This window comes from Cricetulus griseus, chromosome 4 (genome assembly GCF_003668045.3).
Source record: "Cricetulus griseus strain 17A/GY chromosome 4, alternate assembly CriGri-PICRH-1.0, whole genome shotgun sequence".
NCBI lineage: Eukaryota > Metazoa > Chordata > Mammalia > Rodentia > Cricetidae > Cricetulus > Cricetulus griseus.
The window spans coordinates 122351287-122371245 of record NC_048597.1 but is presented as its reverse complement, the minus strand read 5'-3'; the positions used below and the strand labels follow the sequence as shown (position 1 = coordinate 122371245).

At 42.4% G+C, this 19959-nt stretch overlaps 1 protein-coding gene across 4 annotated transcripts in view; it reads left to right on the top strand.

Moving 5' to 3' along the window:
- The window catches only part of Yap1 (Yes1 associated transcriptional regulator), an 83297-nt gene that overhangs the window by 17429 nt on the left and 45909 nt on the right, over window positions 1-19959 (top strand). For all 4 annotated transcript variants that reach the window (XM_027415168.2, XM_027415166.2, XM_027415167.2 and 1 more), the window contains exon 3: window positions 19449-19564. In XM_027415168.2, coding sequence (XP_027270969.1) covers window positions 19449-19564 — 116 coding nt within the window. The remainder of the gene's footprint in view (window positions 1-19448; window positions 19565-19959) is intronic.

Genomic DNA, 19959 nt, shown 5'->3' with positions numbered 1-19959 from the left:
CCATCCTTTATTTCTCTCTTTCTCTCTCTGTCTCTCTTAAAATTACCTTCTATGTACATTATTATTACTGGTTTTTTGTTTTGTTTTGTTTTTTGAGACATGGTTTATCCGTGTAGCTCTGAGTTTAAGGCCAGGGCTTGATCCGTAGACTAGGCTGGCCTCAATCTCAGAGACCCACCTGCCTCTGTCTTCTAAGTGCCGGGAATAAAGGCGTGTGCCACCATGCCTGACACCTTCTTCAAACTTAAATGTCTACCCTCTCATAAGGCAGTGCCTCCTGGGCAGCTAAAGTGACAATGACAGTATCTTATCATCACAAAGCAATCTGTACTCTACTTTCCTAACTGTCCACAATATTAACTTTCTGCTGATAAAAATGTTGCAGGATAGTTGATCACATTGTGAACCCCCAGATATTGTTTACTGGAAAAACCTGCTTCTGGCTGTGATGTGGTTCAGCCCTAGCACACACCTTCAATCTAAGAGCTTTCTGCTTGAATATTGTAAAAGATTAAATAGAATCAACCATAAGTCAAGAGGCAGGGCAGGCAACCAGTTGACTATTAAGAATAAACCATAGAGTATGAGAGTCAGGAGGAGGGGAGCGGGAGGGAGGTACTGTCCTAACCCATGTTATACATCTTAGGATTGAGATGTATAGCACTGAACTTGGCCAACTCTAAAAGACTCTGAAAGTCAATGCAAACTTACCATCATTCCCAGATTTCTATATACACATCAAATTGGGTTTCATTTTCTAATAATGTTGAGTTTACAGTGCTTTTGTTTAAATTATATGTAACTTTTTTCTGAGGTAGGTTCTCACTTACAGACCTGGATGGCCTATAACACTGTGTAAAGCAGCCTGTCCTCAGACTCAGAGAGAGGTCCAAGTGTTTCAGCCTCTGCTGTGGAATATTAGTTTAAGATGTATTACATTCGTTTAGGCTGTGAAATATTTGTTTAATGATGCAAAGATGTGTTCTTTTATGTTGCATTTGTTTAACTCTGTGAAGCTATTACTTTGCCTGTCTAAAATACCTGATTGGTCTAATAAAGAGCTGAACAGCGATAGCAAGGCAAGAGAGAAATGGGCAGAGCTAGGGGGCAGAGAGAATAAATAGGAGAAATCTAGAGAGTGAGGAGAAAAGAGAGGACGATGCCAGGGGCCAGGGGCCAGTCACACAGCCAGCCACAGAGTAAGAAGGAAAAAAAGACACAGAATAAAGAAAGGTAAGAAGGCCAGAGGCAAAAATGTAGTTAAATAGAAACAGGATAATTTAAGCTAGAAAAGCTGGCTAGAAACAAGCCTAGCTAAGGCTGGGCATTCATAAGTCTCTGAGCATTTATTTGGGAGCTGGTGGTGGCCCCCAAAGAGTTTAAAAAAAAAAAACAAAAACAAAAAAACATCCAATGATAGCCTCCTTTCCTTAGTGCTGTGATTGAATGGGTGTACAAAATGCCTGACTAAAATAAAGTGTACTTGTAAGTGCATAAATATATCTGCCCTAAAGCAGCGAACTCAGTAATGGCAACAGGAGGGATTTTTATTGTGAGCATTTCTTACTGTGATAGAACTGGCATTAATGGAGGAAAACCGTGAACTGACCAGACAGACAGCCTCTTTCTGGAGTGTAGTTCTGATGAGACTGCAAGTCTTCCAGAAACACTTGTCTCACACAGAGGTATGAAAATGTTGTTTTATGGCCAGAGTTGTGGAAGTTGCCAGGAGGTGGACGGGGGCCTGTGCCCATCTTTTAAATAAGAAAATGCTATTGTGCTAGTCTAAAAACATGAATTAGGAAATTTGTCCCATTTAGCAAAATAATTCCATATCAGCTACTTGTTCATCACACTATTAAAAAAAAAAAAAAGAAAAGAAATAAAGCTTTCGAGTTAAACTGGCTGTTTCTTTCTCATCTGTGTTCTCTCTCAGGCCGTCATAGCCCTGAAGGGCTTCATTGCCTTCTGAAAGAAGAGCTGTCCATTGTGTCAGCATGGCACAGTCACACACACTGTCCAGCTTTTCAAATGTGTTCTTTGCCGTTATTTTAATTTTGGGCCTTTTGATTGTTAAATACAACTTAGAACTATTTGAACACATTATAGGCTATGATGATGATGCCGTGTTGACTCAAATGTATGGGGAGATTTTGATATTATTATTCTTATTTAACACACATGGTTTATAAGGTATTTCACTAGCTGGATGCCGACCTCTTTGAATCTGTAAGCCTGTGAGTGAGTGTGCTGCGTGTGGTATCCTGTTGTTGAGCTTCATCTTCACCACATGTGTAAAGGCATCTGTTTTACCTCTTCACCTATCTGGGTCTGTGTCCATTTGGGAAGGACAAACAGTCTGTGGATTGCCCTATAACAATCTTCTTACAGAGTAGGGTAGATAGAACTCCTCTGTATCTCCTATAGGTCTCATTCACAATCTGTGACCATAAATACTTGCTAAATTAACTAAGCCAAGACGTCTAGCATGTCCTTTAGCTGCTGGCTCAAAGGTCCCTAGTCACTCTGATAAGTGCATTCCCTTGTCAGGTAGTGGTGGAGTGAATGGAAGTACGGAGTTCAGCAAGTCCTTGTTACCCACTCTCCCGTCATCAAACAGGGGAGGTAGAACCTCATTTGACAGTTTAGAAGCCTCGGCTGGATATAGACAGCTCTTCCTCACATCTCTTTTTCTTGCTCTGGGCTTCAACTGCTCCGTTAGGTAAACATTTCCTTCATTATTTTATACAGCATGAGAGTACTGTGTAATCTCTAAGGGACTGTGTAAATGTCCTTTATTACTTAGCTTTTAAGGGCTAACTGAGTTACTAAAGAAGAAGTTACTTAGTTATCATCCTTTGTCTGAAGAGCAGTGGTGTGATCCTTGCCCTGCCACTGGACTCGTGATCTCTGGGCCACCATTCTACCATCCCTAGACCTGGTTAGAAAGCGGTGAGGGTTCCTTTAGGCTTGCTTGTGTTGCTGCGCTTTCATATCATTGCCGGAAGAAGTGAATTCACAGTTCTTGGTTCTTTCTGAGAAAGGGTCTCTCTGGACCAGGCTAGACTTGAACTCCTAAAGAGCCGCCTGCTTCTGCTTCCTGAGTGCTGGAATTAAAGGCTTGTGCCATCTTGTCTGGCAACAGGCATTTATTATGACTTCCTGTGTCTGTGTGGAGTTTGTACACGGGAATACAGATGTCCTCTGAAGCTGGGGTTAGGCAGTAGTGAGCAGCCGTACTTGAGTCGTCTGCAAAAGCAGTACACTCTTAACCCTTCAGCCGTCCGTCCAGTGCTGTCTACCTTAGTTTTTAGGTAGTGTCTCACTCAACCTGGGACTCGATACCTGGCCTGGGAGCTCTGGGGATTTGTATCTATGCAACCCCAGCACTGGAGTTATTGTGCCCACCACATCTGAGTGCTGGAGATCTGAACTCATGCTTTTGATTCTGCAGGCATTTAACCGACCAAGCCATCTCCTTAGCTCCCTCAATAGAACTGTCCTGGTTGGAATGTCCAGCCTCTGGGGCTGATACCAAAAGGAATGGCTTCTTTCACCTTTCCTGGTTCAGATAAGGTAGCCTTGCTCATGAAGACCTGGGAAGACGTTTAAACACATGTGGGGTTGAGGTGATTGTAGAGGCATCTGCCATTGGTGAGTGTGATGACCAGGTCACTTCTAAACAAGAGTCAAACAACACTGTTTAACCCATTGCAATAAAGAATTCCATTATGTTTTGAACATAACATTTTTAGCTGCACATAATAGAAATCCTGCAAGTCTTTCTCAATCTGTGTATAGGATTAGCTCAAGTTTCATCATGGTGTTGCTGTGGAGTGTCTTCCATGTTACTAGTAAAGGAATCAATAATAAGTAGAGAAAAGTTCTGCTTAAGGAAACTTGCTGTCTGACTTTTGTGTGTATGAAATTATTTTAAAAGCAGCCTCCCAGTGTGTGGTTGTTAAAAGTGCCTCTTCAAGCACTGAATATGCTTGTCCTTTCAGGAATACAGCCTAGCCTTCTGGATGACAGCTTGTGCATTGCAGCGTTATTTATCTATTTTTGTAAAGGGTTGCTAATCGCCTGGTGCCTCCCTGTCTGAGTCGTGTGCTTGTGGACTGTCTACTTGAAATCACTTGATAGGCGCTCTCATTTCTGCAAAAATGTTGCCTGTATTTTTAGTTCACCACCCTGGCTTAAAGTAAAATTATTTAATAGAAATATTTAGAGACCAGAAGCTTACTTTGAATAGGGCTGGTATTAACCGGACCTTTTTAGAATAGGTCTGTGTTTAAAAACATGTGTCAGTATAGTTAAGAAATATAATTCATTTATCTTACCTTTGGCCAAGCCACATATACAGCCTCTCTCTTTAACTGTTCCTAAGCATGGGCTTTTGTTTAAAAGGAAAATTAGTGTGTTCGATTTTTTTCTTTTCTTGGGGGGGGGCAGAATTTTTCTCTGTAGCCCAGGCTGCTTTCAAACCCACATGATTCTCCTGCCTCAAGTCTCCTGAAAGCTGTGACTCTAGGTGTGAAACACCACACCCAATTTAGCCATTTTATTCCTTCATTATGCTTTAGATTTGAAGACCTACAGGGTATGTGGTAGTAATGGGAGTGTTAAACCCTCTTGGAGTTCATATCTGAAATGTGAGACTGTGACCTCTGGTCCAGAGGCCAGCAGTGTTGCTGACTGAACCAACCCCTGCTGCTTCCTAAGAATAGCCGTTCTCTGCAGTGGTTAGAGCTCAGTGCATTCCGCAGCAGTTGGTCAGTGCCTGAGATACACTATGTTGCCCTTGCTGTGTTCTGAATGGGTGACTGGTGAGCGAGGGAGAAAGAGGCTCAGTGGGGTTCTCCAACACATTAGAGATGCCACTGATGTCTGTGTCCCTTATCCACATGAGTTCTGAAAACGGGAAATGTGTCTGTTGGTTTGTGAAACAATACATAATAAACATACCATCTCAGCCTCTCCTACTCAGAAACTTGAGCCTTAAGAAACACAAACTGAGAAGGAAATTGAAGCTTAAGCAACTGATGGGTAAGACCCATAACTTTAGGTCACCTACAAGGCATTTAATATATAGTACTTTGATTCTTTGAGAACTTCATGCAGTGCATTTTCACTGTGATCATCCCCATCTCCCAGACTAAGGAATTTGTAAGTTCTTGGGTGGTAGTGGGGTCTTGCTATGTAGTCTAGGCTAGCCTGGAAGTTACTGTGTGGGCAGAGTGGTCTTTACCTTATGGCTTGCCCTGTGATAGCAGCACTAAGAGCTGTGAAGGCTGGTGTGTCACATTGGCCACTGGGCTTTATTCCTATTGCATTTCTTCAGCTCTAATTGTATAACTTTGATATTTTATCTCTGAAATTAGGATATTTCTTACTTGTGATTTGCTGAGGTAACCTTGCTGGGCATGAAGGGCATGTCTTAAATACCAAGAAGACACAAACCAAATAGAAAGGCATAGCTGATATGCCTAGTCTGGTGAGGGCTTCACTCTCCTCACTCTCTGGCTGACAGAGCCACAGAAAGCTGGGGCTCTGTAATTGGCTGTTGTTAATAGTGAACCTTGATGTGTACAGGGTTTAGAGTCAATAGTCTGGAACCCCGATGCCTGCCGGGAGCCATAGTATATACGACTAAAATATATTTTATACTTGATTAGTGGAAGCTCTTCATTTGCTGAATTTCCTCTTTAGTCTCATCACAGTGGTTCCATGGTAAAATAGAACACCCCTCCAGGCACATGCCATGTTTGCACACAGATCCCAGTGGCTATTTTGATACTATAAAAGAACACAAAGTAACTTCCTGTGTAAGATTTGGTAAGTGATCTTTCAAAGGTCTCTTCTAGTTTTGAAATATTAAACTTCGCTTGCTGTGGTCAATATGGATTTCTACAGGAAGTGAGCAAGAAGTTCAGATTCACCACCTAACCTTGGACCTTTGCTTCCTAAGAACAGCTTCCAAACAAGGAGGTCCTTCCTGGTGTTTTTATTTTTCTATTCTTTTATGATATCATTGAATTGGCCTTAAAATGTCCATCTGTCCGTCTGTTGGTTCTTTATTGAAACTTGATAATACTGAAGAGCTTTCACCCCAAATTTCAATCTTGCCAAGTTAGTGGCTCATGACTGTAATCTTGGCACTTAGGAAGTTGAGGAAGGAGGATTGCCATGAGATTGATCAGTTTAGCACTACAGAGTGAAAAATGTCTTTTAAAAGAGGACCCGCCCTACCATCATCTCATACACATATTTATAAATATTTACTTTAAACTATTTTGTCTCATTAACTTCATGCTATCCTTGATATTTTAGAGTAGTTAGCATGATTTGCTCTGGCTTGAAACTTCAGACTTTTGGATGGCTTTCTCTTTGTTTTTGGACGGTCGGTCAGTCGGTCGGTCTGTCTGTCTGTCTGTCTGTCTGTCTGTCTGTCTGTCTGTCTATCTATCTATCTATCTATCTATCTATTCTGAGGTAGTGTTTTCTTATGTAGCCCTGGCTGTCTGTAGACCAGGCTGGCTTCCAGTTCAAAGATTCACTTGAGACTAAAGGCACGTGCCACCACCGCCCAGCAAATTTTGAATGCTTTTAGTCTTTAAAATGGAGAGCAGTGTGCTGACCTTGGTGAAGTCTGGGCTCTGGGTTCACTTGAAGAGGTTAAACTTTGCTCTTGCCTGTAAGAGTGTCTTGATTTGCCTGCAAGCATTTTGGGGGGGGGGGGGAGGCTTTTGAAGAACCAGGAGTGTTGGTTTGAAAGCTGAGGTAAGTACATCTGTTACAGCCCTTTATGTAAGAGACAGAAGGAAATCTGCATAGTTAGATCCTGTTTCAAAAATCCCAAATCAAGGAAACAAAACACCCAGTGGCAGATTAAAGATGCTATGAGTGTTGATAATACCTAGTATTTGTTTAAAGTTTGGGGGTAGCCATATAACATTAGTCATAATTGAGTTATGTGCTCTGAGTTTGTTTGATTTGCTTTCTTTTTAAACAGGGACTGATTTATCCCATACTAGCTTCTGGGGGTGTTGGGTGCTTCTGGAATGTGGGGGACATGTTCTTTGGGTGTGAGAGACATATATCTTGCCAGGGATGGCTGTATGAACTCCTGATCCTCTACCTCTATCTCCCAAGAGTTGGGACTGCTAAGTGTGTGCTACCACACTAGGCCTGGGGTCTTTTGTTTGGTTGCTTGCTTTTGCTTTTAAACTTGAAAGGGGTGGAGAGGGAGGGAATGAGTGTGTGTGAACATACGTGTTCAAGGCAGTCAGAAGATAGTTTTGGGAACTGGTTCTCTCCTTCAGCTTTTCTTTATTCCTTTTGGAGACAGGGTCTTACAGTTAAACTAGGTTAGCCTTTAGCCTGAAGCAGTCCTTCTGCTTCAACCTCCCCAGTTATTGGGATTTTGTATCCCATCCCTCTTGAATGTTTTTTGAATATGGTATTTTCTGTTCTCTGGGCATCACACGGGTGTCTCAAGTATCTTATTTTCTGTGTGTTGTTTCATATTGTTCAAGTAACTAAGGTTTAATGTGGGGGTAGGGACTGGAAAATACAGGGAGGTGAAAAGAACAAATAAATAATTCCTTATCTTGTGGCTCATGGATAACACTTGGCTGTGTATTTTAGGGCTATTTGAATTACAGACTTTGGATATTACCCAACAGCTCTCCAGTAAAAGGTCACATTTGTCTCCCACTAGCAGCTCATAAGTAGAACAGATCTGAATGGGATCCACACACACACACACAGGTTTCTCTGTGTAACAGCCCTGCCTGTCCTGTAACTCACTCTGTACATCAGGCTGGCCATGAACTCATTGATCCACCTGCCTCTGCCTCCCAAGTGCTGGGTTAAAGGCGTGTGTGTGTGTACCACTACAGCCTGGTTACCAAATGTGACCTTTTCTTAGTCTCATACTGGTTGTCTATATATTGCTTACCTCCATGTGTGTGTTACGTTGTGGTTTTTACTTAGTTTTGAAACCTTTATTTAGGGGTGTGTGTGTGTGCGCACACACTTGTGCACAAGTGGCACTGAGGCAGAAGGATTGCTTCATGTTTAAGGTTAGCCTGGTTTAAATGTGAGACCTTGCTGGTCTAGATGAAGCTTACTTTACACACAGTCTTGTGTTGTGTTCCCGTGTATGGAGGTCAGAGGACAGTTTTTTAGGTGTCGGCTCTCTCATTCCACCAAGAGGGTCCATCAACTCGAACTTGGGCTGTTAAACTTGACAGCAGTGCCTTTGCCCTGATACCGTCTCATTGGCCGGCATTCCTTTTTCCTGGCTGCTCTCCATTGTTTGTCACATGCCACATTTTGCTGTTGTCTCCCCGTGGCCTGCTGTGAATAGTGCCACTTTAACTTGAATGCAGGAGAGCCTGAGTCCCTGCTGTTAATACACGAGACTACACGAGAGCCAACCCTACTTTTAGATACGCTTTTTGGTGTGCTGAATCATGTTCTGGTTTTATGTTTAGTTTTGTTTTGAGGGACTTTGAAACCTTCTACTTAGCAGTGTTTGCATTCCACTTGCACAAAGTTAGCACTTGATTCGGGTCCGTGAAGACATGTAGTTTCTATGTTCTTTCATGGAAGACACTCATGGGTGTGAGGACTTTCTTTTCCTGTGCTGGGGATGAAACTCAGGGTTGCTCTGCTACTAAGCCAGACCCATTGTGAATGGGTGTGAGCTCCCATCTTCTGCGTGGTATATGAGGAGTTGAGAAAGATTCGGAGTCTTTATGGAGTACTGATACCATCTGAACACTCATGGAACTTTTTTTAAAGTTTTGTATTAGAATAGGCTAGATTAAATGGAATGATAGCTTCTTTGGGTGTGATCCACAGTCTATATGCCTTGCTCTTGCAGCTCTCCATTTTAACATGTCACCACACAGCTGATGGGCAAGAGATTGGGGACCTCATTTTTTTCTATGTCCTGCTTGCTGGTGTCATGTGGTAAGCAGCTACCACGAGCCTCATTTTTGCCATCCACAGCAAGGGGTGGTAGCCTGCAAGATTCAGAACAGCCAGCCAGCAAGAAGTGCACCAGGATCCACTTACCTGAGGCCAGATGATGTCATTGAGCACAACTCTGCTTCCAGGAGTAAAGGGGAAGAGGCATTGGTGTAATTAATTGCTGGGTGCTTCCTCCATAATGCCAGAAATCAGATGGGAAACAAGATTTACCAGTCGGTACCAAGCATTGAGAAGTCTTCAACTGGGGAGGCTTCTTTGTGCACCTGTGAGGGATGTCCCACTATACTGTCAAGTTCAGATGGCATCGCCTTTCACATGACTGACAGATGACTAACACCCTGGTGCAGTGTCTGTGTGAGTTGTTTTTCAGCTCCTGGTTGACCGCAGTAATGCTGCAGCTGTAGGCAGGGGTAAGACAGCAGTGCCTGTGCACATTTCACTTTGGCCAATGTAGACCAGATTCTTGGAGAAGCCAGGCTGGGTGTTAGCTGAGGGAAGCTCTATGAGTCAGGACCTGTGTGGAGTTAAGATGGAAGGGTCAGATGGTTGGATTCTAACTGCACTGTACTGTATGATCTGGCCTTGTATCAGTAATTCTTAATTCAGTTTAGTTACCAAATTAAGGACTCTAAGGTTTAGATTATACCTGAGTAAGGAAAGAAAAAAATAGTTTTCTTAAGATAGAATGGAATACTATCTTACTATGAAATAGTAAGGAAAGAGAAAAGAAATTCATTTTAGTATCTCAGTCCCTCTTCAAACAACAAAAGCTGTAAACCACCACATAAAGTTAAAAACAGAAGTCATGGAAGACATGGTTCGGTGGATAATCAGTCATCCCTTGGGTGTTGGAAATTACTACGTTGGCCTGGTTGAAAGGAAGCTCACTGGGACATGCTCACACTGGTTGGCTTCGGGCAACTGATACTGTGGAAAATGAAACAAAAGATAAGTGAAGTAGTATATATATGTTCTGTTCAGTTTTGTTTTCCCTACCTAACCAATGACTTCAGTTTATTTTTGTAGTTTATTATATATAGCTGTATGTCTATATATCTATATATACATATATAGATAGAGATATATATCTGTTGTAAGTGTATGCTATATGTGTGTGGGTGACTTTAGAGGCCAGCAGAGTGTCAGATCCCAGAGCTGGAGTTATAGTGATTGTGAGCCCTTTGATAGGGGTGCTAGAAACTCAATTCCAGTCCTCTGCAAGGCCAGCAAGGACTTTTAACCACTGAGCCATCTCTCCAGCCACTTGATACAAGATTAAAAAAGAAAATTAGTCGGGCAGCGGTGGCACATGCCTTTGATCCCAGCACCCAGGAGGCAGAGGCAGGCGGATCTCTGAGTTTGATGCTGGATACCCAGGGCTACCAAGAAACCCTGTCTTGAAAAACAAGCATGAAAATAAATGGAAGAGATTGAAAGTCTATTGGTTATGTCCTAGCACCCAGTTACACCATAGATCATCTTTTCCCCCTGCAAAGAAGTGCTAATGTATTTCAGAATGTGATGGGATTTCAGTCCTTAACATGAAGGCTCAGAGAAAGGTCTAATGTCACTTGTGGCAGGGTTCGTTTGAAACTGAGTATAGTCCTGGTATTCCACCTGAACAAATAAATATTCTGGTTTTGGTCAACTACGAAGTAATCTTTTTCTAATTTAATGAATGTGTAAAACTTATCAAGACAAAAGGGAGATGTTTAATCTGTATTTTTAGTGTTGAAGGTTTACTAAAATTCTGTTTGCTTAGCTTGCTTAACTTGGATGAAAGTCTAACATTTATTTTCTTAAGAAACAATGTAATAAACACAATTCAAGGCTTGTCAGTGTGAGCCCAATCAGAGCACTGTTGACATCAGACACCATTTTATGTACTTTTTAAAATGGAGAAGCAGGAACTGTAACTCACTCAGTGAAGCACTTGCCATCCAAGCAATAAAACCAAGTCTGTAATCCCAGCCAGCACTGGGAGGCAGAGACAGGAGGATCTCTGGCTTCCGCCTAACAGCCTAACTAGCAAAATGAGCAAACTACAGGCTCAGTGAGAGTTTGTCTCGAAAACTAAAGTGGAGGGTGACTAATGAAGATGCTAGATGTCAGTCTCTAGTGTTCACTCCCATCCATACATGTGCACACATAACATGTGAATGCAAGCACAGATACATAGACTGTTTGCTTCAGCCAGGAAGCCATCTTTGTACGTATGCTATCATTCCTGTTTGATGTGTTCTGTTTTTGCCGAATGAGGCACCAGGAAAAGGAATCTGCTGGACCTGCCTGGCATGAGGCAACTTCTCTCCCAAATCATCCATTGTCTATACTGTTGGATTAGAAGGCTTTACCAGATTTTAAAGTTACCAAAATTTATTTGTTATCCATAACAAAGTTATGGATAATAATGAAATAGCAAAATGAAACAGTTCACACACTTCTTAAGACTAAGTATGACTTTGTTAGTGTCTGTCTGTATCAAGTCATGTCTCTTCATTTGGTATGCAGTAGATCTTTTGTTTCTGAGACAGGGTCTTATGCTGTAGTCCAGGCTGGTATAGAACTCACTGTACAGACCAAACTGGTCTCGAGCTTGTGATAGTCTGCCTTAATCTCCTAGGTGCCTGGGTCACAGGTACTGTGCCAGGCCTGCATCATATCTTTTCTCCCCCAAAATGTAGCATGAATAAAATTAATTTAAGTTTGGAATCACCTCTCCCCCAGGTTGCCTTATTGACGTTGATGAGAATCTTTTTAGAAGATGACATTTTTATGTTATAAGAAAATATTATATGTGGGTGCTGACAAGATAGGCTTGAAAGTTACGAGCACTTGCTGTTCTTGCAGAGGAACTGGGTTTGGTTCCTAGCACCCACATGGTGACTCACAAATGTCTGTAATCTAGTTCCAGCAACCTGATTCCCTTTTTAGGTCTACACATACTCTCTTACACATCAGGCGTGCATGCAGACATTCATATACGTAAAATAATTTTAAAGAAAATACTATTTAAAGAGTTTTATTGTGTTTAGTGGGGGCTGGTGTTGTCAGCCATAGTTCATGTGACTTGCTGTTTTCCCACTTGTTTAGTATGTAGTCTGCCTTTTGGGGAATGTTCAAAGAGTAATAAAACTTGGTCTATCATAGCAGTTTGGATGGCTACAGCCATGTTGTGTGTTGGCAATTGAAATGTCAGTGTAGCTGTAAATATGTGTTGGATTCAGCTTTAGGCCTTTAGTAAGATGGTTTTCCTTGAACTAGATTTGGAAGCCAAAACACCCAAAGGCCCTTTATTTGCACTGATCAGGTCTGAGGTGGCCACAGAGAGCTGATCAGAGTGGATGGAGTGCCTAAGCCTGTCTTTTCCCAGGTCCTGAATCTAGGATGAAGTCTGAGTCAACAAAGTTATTTTTCCTGACTTGATGCTGTGCATTTAAATGCCATTTGCTCCGGACTATCGGTGTGACCACTACAGTAAAGCTGTGAGCAGTGAGATCCTAATCTGACATTTTCAGGTAAAACAGCATGTCTAGCAGATGATTTAGGAGACTGTTTACAATAGCTAGAGGTCAGCCAACCTTCTTCCCTTCAGCTTTTGAAACAGGATCTCACTTTGGAGCCCAGGCTGACTTTGAATTCGTCACAATCCTCCTGCCTCAACATCTTTAGTGCTGGGGTTTCCGGAGATGTTACACCTGACTCCTCCAACTCTGACTGACTCTTCCCCCCCACTTTTTTTTTTTTTTTTTTTTTTCTTTTTGTGCTGGGACTGAGCCTGGAGTCTTCAGTAGTGCTAGACCTACCTACTCTACTAAGCAATCTGTACTCTCCACCCCCCAGCAATTCTTCAAGTTATAGGGAGCTTCCACTTTGAGTGTTACAAATGGTAGACGTCCTGAGATTTTAGATTTCTTGGGGCTGCCGTTGTGATTCTTGTTTAATTCTTTTTCCTGGCAGTGACAGTTAGGGAAGGGCTACAAGATCTTGGGGACTCACGAATCTCAAATTCAGCTTTTGTTCTCAGCCCATGTATCCTGACATCTGCCATTTTCTGTATCATAAAAGAAAAATACAAGCTGTGAATTTGGGAGCAGTGTCCATTGCTACGACATTGTGACAAACGTGTTGAATGTAACTTTGGAGGGAAACCATTTGGCTGAAGATGACCTTATACCCGACCTGAGCCTTGCTGTTCCTCAGTATAGCTCCCTCCTCGGAGTAGCTCCTGGGGGAAGGTCTCTTAGTTGTTTAGCAGAGAATTATGCCACATGTTTCTCTCTGAGCCTCTTAGACTTCTCAAAGATAGGCGATGGATCTATAAGAAGGAATGACTGTGGTCTTAGAACTAGAGCTGTAGAAAGTTAGATAGAGCAGTGTGTCATTGTCCTGGAGTCAAGCACACTGGTTTTCCTGGTTTGAGAATAGCCTCCAGCATGTGACTATAAATAACACTTTCACAACAAGCATGGATTTGATAAGGGGCAGGAAATCTGGCCCAGCTGCCTTCCTAGCACTGCCACCAGAGTCTTCTGCCAGTAGCAACAGCCAACACTCAAAATTCAAACAGTCCTCACACCCAACATAAAAAACCCATGCTGTTTTCCTAAAGTAAGAATCTTCCTGTATATCCTGACTGGCTTGGAACTTGCTTCCTTCTGGGTCCTGGGATTGATGGTAGTATTAACAACAGCCTCTAAATCACTTTTTTTTTTTTTTTTCCTTTTGGTTGAGACAGGGTTTCTCTTTGTAGTCCTGGCCGGCCTCGAACTCAGAGATCCACCTGCCTCTGCCTCCTAAGTGCTGGGATTAAAATCATGCTCAGCTAAATCAGCTTTTCTTAATATTAGAATCAGGTCTGTCACTTGATTTTTCATTAGACACTTCACTGGCCTTATATTTAAGTGCAAATTTTCTCACTTTCCAATTTAAAAGTCAGTGTGTGTGCCTGTGTACATGCATGCATTTTGGTTGTGCATGCCATGGTGTGCATGTGGATGCCAGAAGACATTTATTTCCCACTTGTTAGGTAAGTGGGTTCCAGGGATCAAACAAGGTATCACCTGCTTGAGCCATCCTGCTGGTCCAAAATAATGTCATCTTGGTTGCAGTCTAGGACTAGCACCAGTAATTGATGCTGTTATAAACGAAACCAAATGATATTATATGTCTAAGCCCCTTTTTAGAATCTACTTTTGAAAATGTCTTCTCAAACTAAAAAACCTGTAAAACCTACTTTTTCAGCTACTTGGTATTTCATTTTATCCTGCACAACTACCAAAGAGGCAGCTGTCTCCACTCAGATTCTGCATCCTAGGTGCATGGAATAGAAGAATGTAGCAGTGTAATCTATAAACTTTCTGAATAGAAACATTTAGAAATAGAAACACAGTGTTTAACTGGAAGCCACTTTCAAGACTGTTGCTACAGGAGGAGGGGAAGTATCTCACACTGTCTGTGGAGTGGTCTGTTCACTCCACAATGAACTTGGCTGTCTGGTTATGTGGCTAGATTAGGGGACTTTAGACTATTAAAATTATTTTTCCCCCCAGTAAAGATAAAATGATACATATACAGCTCTAGCATCCTAGAACTCACTGTGTAGACTGGCCTCGAACTAGAAATCTGCCTGCCTCTGCCTCCCAAGTGCTAGGATTAAAGGTGTGGGCCTCTATGCCCAAACCTTGATTCAGTATTTGAAAATTAAATGCATAACCAAGAACTTTTTATTTACTTTATTGTCTGTCACGGTGTGTGTGCGTGTGCATGCATGTATAGAAGGCACATTCAGTTCTCTCCTTCCACCTTTACATGTCTTGTAGGGATTGAATTTGGATCGTCTGGCCTTGTGGAAAGTGTATTTTCCCCCTGAGCCATCTCACTAGGCTTTGGTTCATGGTTTGCTCATTGTTTGCCTTGGTTTTTGAGTTGACCATTGTATTATTATTATTATTATTACTACTACTACTACTACTACTACTACTACTACTACAGTCCAATCCTAGTTCCCTCCTCTCCTCCTGCTCCCTCCACCTCACCTTCACCTCCCATCTGCTCTTTAGAGAGGGTAAGGCCTCCTCTAGGAAGTCTACTAAGTCTGTCCCATTGTCTAGTTGAGGCAGGACCAAGGCACCTCTCCACCCCCACACCCCTGTGACTAGGTGGGTAAGGTGTCTCTCCATACAGAACGGGCAGTTTGTGTGTTAGATCTTGGACCCACTGCCAGTGGCCTCATATATTGTCCCAGTCACACCATTGTCACCTATATTAAGGGAGTCTTATGCAGGTTCCCTCCCCATTTGTCAGACCTGAGTCAGTGATCTCTCACTACTGGGGGTTGACCATTGTCTTAGGGTATTTATTGCTGCGAAGAGACACAGTTACCATGACAATGCTATAAAGAAAACGTTTAATGGGGGTGGCTCGATTACAGTTTCAGAGGTTCAGTCCATTATCATCATGACAGGGAACATAGAGGCAGATGTGGTGCTGGAGCTGAGAGTCCTTACATCTTGATAGGCTGGCAGCAGGAAGTCAACTGAGACACTGGGGGATATCCTGAACTTAGGAAACCTCAAAGCCTGCCCCCACAGTGACACACTTCCTCCAACAAGGCCACACCCTCTCCTACAAAGCCATGCCTTCTGATAGTGCCACTCCCTATGAGATTATGGGGGCCTATTACATTCAAACTTCTACAGCCATCTTAGGCTTTTAGCAAAAAAGTCCAGCACAGTTAGTGCTTTGGACTCTTATTCTCAGATTATTTTGGTGCTCTTTGAGGAGACAGTGTGTCTGTATTTGTTTGCTTTGTTTTCTAGTTCATTCTTAATTCTAAGCTTGGCATACGTTAATTAATGGTCTAGAACATGTTTACTGTGTCTCTCTGTCACCACTTCACCTACCAGGTGATGATGAGATGGCCACTATCTCAAGCCCTCAGACCCTCTCCCTCTGCAACTACCTTATTCTCCTTTCTTTAGCAAAATATTTTGTCTTTAAATGTGAGTGGGGATGTATGTGTGCACGTGTCCACAGAGGCCAAAAACCAGGATTCCGGGGAGCTGAGTTAAAGTTATGAGCCAGCCTGCCTAATGTGGGTGCTGGGAATTGAACCCTGGTCCTCTGGAAGAGCAGTCTGCACTTTACTGACTTTCCGTCCCCTCCTACCTTCTTTTTTGTTGGTTTGTTTTTTCAAGACAGGGTTTCTTTGTGTAGCCTTGGCTGTCCTAGAACTAGCTCTATAGATGAGGCTGCCTCTCCCAAGCTCTGGAATTACAGGCATATGCCACAGACCAGCCGGCCTTACCCTTTATTGTCTCCTCACCCATCTGCCTTTGAAATTTTTTGCTGTCTTAAGTATTGGATCAGCAAAAGAATGGAGTTGGGGGAAATATTGAAGTCTTTTTTAAAAAAAAAATTTTATTCGTGGGGAGTTGGATTGGAGTGGGAAATGGTTTTTTGTTGTTGTTGTATTTTTTTTTTTTTTTTTTTTTTTTCTGAGACAGGATCTTACTGTGTAGTTCTGGCTGACCTGATACTAAGTAGACTGTGCTAGGCTTGAACTCACGGAGATTGCCTGTCTCTGTCTGTGTTCTGGGATTAAAGGTGTGTGCTACCATGCTGGATTCTAGAGCCTTTTCTAGGAGCCACAGTTCTGGTTGTTAAAGTATAAATTTATTCTCAAAACCCTGAGAAGTAAACAAACCATTCCCCTCTCCCCCTTTCTGAAGATGAAGCAGGTTGCTAAGACACCTATCGTAATTGGAGTTTCTTTCCCTCCTTGTCCCAAACCATTTTGCCCCAAATAAACACAGAGACTTATTTATAAACTATTTGGCTGATAGCCCAGGCTTATACTGTCTAGCTCTTTATTAACCTATACCTATTAATCTATGTATTTCTACGTGGCCTTATCTTACCAGAGAAGACTCCAGCATGTAAGTCCTTCAGCGGCTACATGGTGTCTCTTGAGCCCTCTCTGCAGAATTCTCTTCTAGCTCCACATATGCTTACTGCGTGGCTATTTGCCAATCAGTGTTTTGTTCATCAACCAATAAGAGAAACGTATATATAGAAGGACATCCCCATCAACCTATATGACAGAATCCAGGTTGTCTTTGGCTGTGCTGTTTGGGGGTGGGGGTGGGGGTGGGTTTGTGTGGTGTATTTGTGAATGTATGTTCATGTGTATGCTCACATGTGTAGTCTTACAAGTATGGAGCCAGAGTTGACGTTGAGTGACTTTTCCATTGCTTCTCATCTTGATTCAGGGTCTCTCCTTGAGCCTTTGTCTTCAGTTGGCTGTACTGGCTAACCAGTGAGCTCCAAGGGTCCACCTATCCCCTCCCTTAAGTACAGAGGTCAGATCCTCATGCTAGTTTGTCATCTCCCTGTCCCTGAAGCTGGGGTTTTACACACACAGGCCTGGCTTTTCTATAAAGAAAGCATCTTGGTCTTTAAATTTAGTGGGAACTAGGTACTTTGTAGAGCAGTTGCTGAACGGTGACCTCAATAAGTGAGTTTAAATTAAATAAAATCCAGCCAGACATGCTCTTATAGAGATGGATCATGTGAAGTGCAAGCCTTCTCGGGCAGGGGAAGAAAGCTGCTCTTGTCACTGTCTTAAGTTGCTGGGAAAAAACAAGATCTTTGGTACCGCCTGAAGTCAGAGCACCAGAGTTCAGCAGTGAGGAGCTTCTCCTAAGATTTGGGGGAGAAACTCAATATGTTTGTGGGAAGTTTACAGGAACAGCTCAGATGTAGAGTGCCTATAACACATAACAAAGTATAGAAAAAAAAAACTTTCTTTTTTTTTTAAGGGGAAAAGTGTATCTGATAGTTTGGTAAAGATTTAGTGACTTGTATGAGGATAGACGGTTTATGTACAGGGCTGGGAAGTTAGAGTAAGCCCGAGTCTGATGAGAACTCAGTCACCCTCTATATGAGGCTTAGGGAATAAAATTTGAACCAAGTTTAGGCTACATGGCCTTGACCCTCAGGACTACCGCCTCCACAGTGGCGACAGCCATGGAGAACTGGCCAAAGAGAACTTGCACATTTTTACCTGAATTAACACTGTTACATGTTAATGACAGCTGCCATGCCTTTTCTGAGTTTGAACTCTTCTGTGTCCCCACAGATAGAAGCACTTACTGTCTTTTCTAGCTACAGTCTCTAGCCTTTTATAGTTTTACTTGTTTACCAGACTTAAAGAAACTCACTGAAGAAATGTAAAGTATTTTAAAAGATGATTTGATAATGCAAATTCGAATAGAAAATAAATTAGGTACAAGACTTTGGATTCACCAAGGTAGGATAATGAAGTATTTTATGTGAAATTGTCAAATGCAAATGGATGAGACATTGTTGATGAACTTGTTGCCTGTATATATACTTATTCTACTTACTGTGTATAGGTTTGGGTTTTTTTTGTTTGTTTGTTTTTGTTTGTTTGTTTTGTTTTTTTGGTTTTTCGAGACAGGATTTCTCTGTGTAGCTTTGGAGCCTATCCTGGCACTCACTCTGGAGACCAGGCTGGCCTCAAACTCACAGAGATCTGCCTGCCTCTGCCTCCAGAGTATGGGATTAAAGGTGTGCGCCACCAATGCCTGGCCTGTATATGGTTTTTCTTATGTTAGTTGTAGCCTTCTTTTTGTGTTAGACAAAAAGGAAGACTTGTGATATTATTTGTGGGTTTTTTCCCCCTTTTTGGTTTTTTGAGATAGGGTTTCTCTGTGTAGCTTTGTAGACAAGATTGGCCTCGAACTCACAGATCCGCCTGTCCCTGCCTTCTGAGTGCTGGGATTAAAGGCGTGTGCTTTTACTTAAGCTGTTTATGAGTGGTCTTCTCCTTCCATGTTATAACAATTGTGTATTTATTACTGCTTTCATTGTTGTGATAAAATGCATGCCAAACATCATTTGAGAGAGAAGGGGCAGGAGGGTGTATTTTAGTTCTCAGTGCAAGGGTTACAACTGCTGCATTATGGCAGGATGCTGTGGTTGCTGTCCAGGACCCTGAGGCAGCTGGTCACATTTCACAGGAAGGAGAGACTGGTGCTAGAGTATGTGTCTTAATAGGACACTATGCTTTGAGACCTAAAAGCCTGTTGTTAAATTGTCATTTTTAGCCAATCCTGAGTTTTAGTCACAATTTCCACCTAGGTGGTTTAGACACCACTTTCTTTTTGAATTAGAAGTGACACTGTGTAGACACTGTGTACTAGGAAATGGGTTTCTTGTCACTTAAGACTCCATATGTGACCCTTTTCAGATGGCATACTTACACATTTCAGAGGTGACAGTGTCCGTGAGTGCTACAGGGTGAAGACTGTCTGCCAGGGTTGGGGCAGTGTGGTGAGGATGTTCTCATTTGATCTCCTTTGCTAATTAGGGGAGCCATTCTTAGGGAGTAATGGTCTGACTTTCACTTTTCTTTGTCTCAGTCACATCGATCAGACAACAACATGGCAGGACCCCAGGAAGGCCATGCTCTCCCAACTGAATGTCCCTACGCCTGCCAGCACAGCAGTGCCTCAGACCCTGATGAACTCCGCCTCAGGTGAGTACCACCCATTGCAGAACCACAGCCATGCCGTTTGGATACTTGTTTTCTTTTAAGGGAAACTAGAAAGCTTCCTACCCGTGCCATTGTAGGACATTATATTTCAAAGGGTCAGGTGGCAGGGAGTTTTTGTAAATCTCAGATTTCCATTAGGTTCTAAGTTGTTTGAGGTTTCTACTTTCAGTTTTTAACAGCCTGTTAGTTTCTTTCTTTTGTGTGGTTGCTGTGCATGCTTGGGTACACAGTGACATGAGAGTAACTTTAGAGAGTCTGTTTTCTTCTACCACCATGGGAGACAGACCTAAGGGTCAAAGTCAGGTCATGGCATGGCAACAAGCACCTTTCCCTACAGGACGTCTCAACCCCATCCCCAACATTCCTGAGATGGTTTA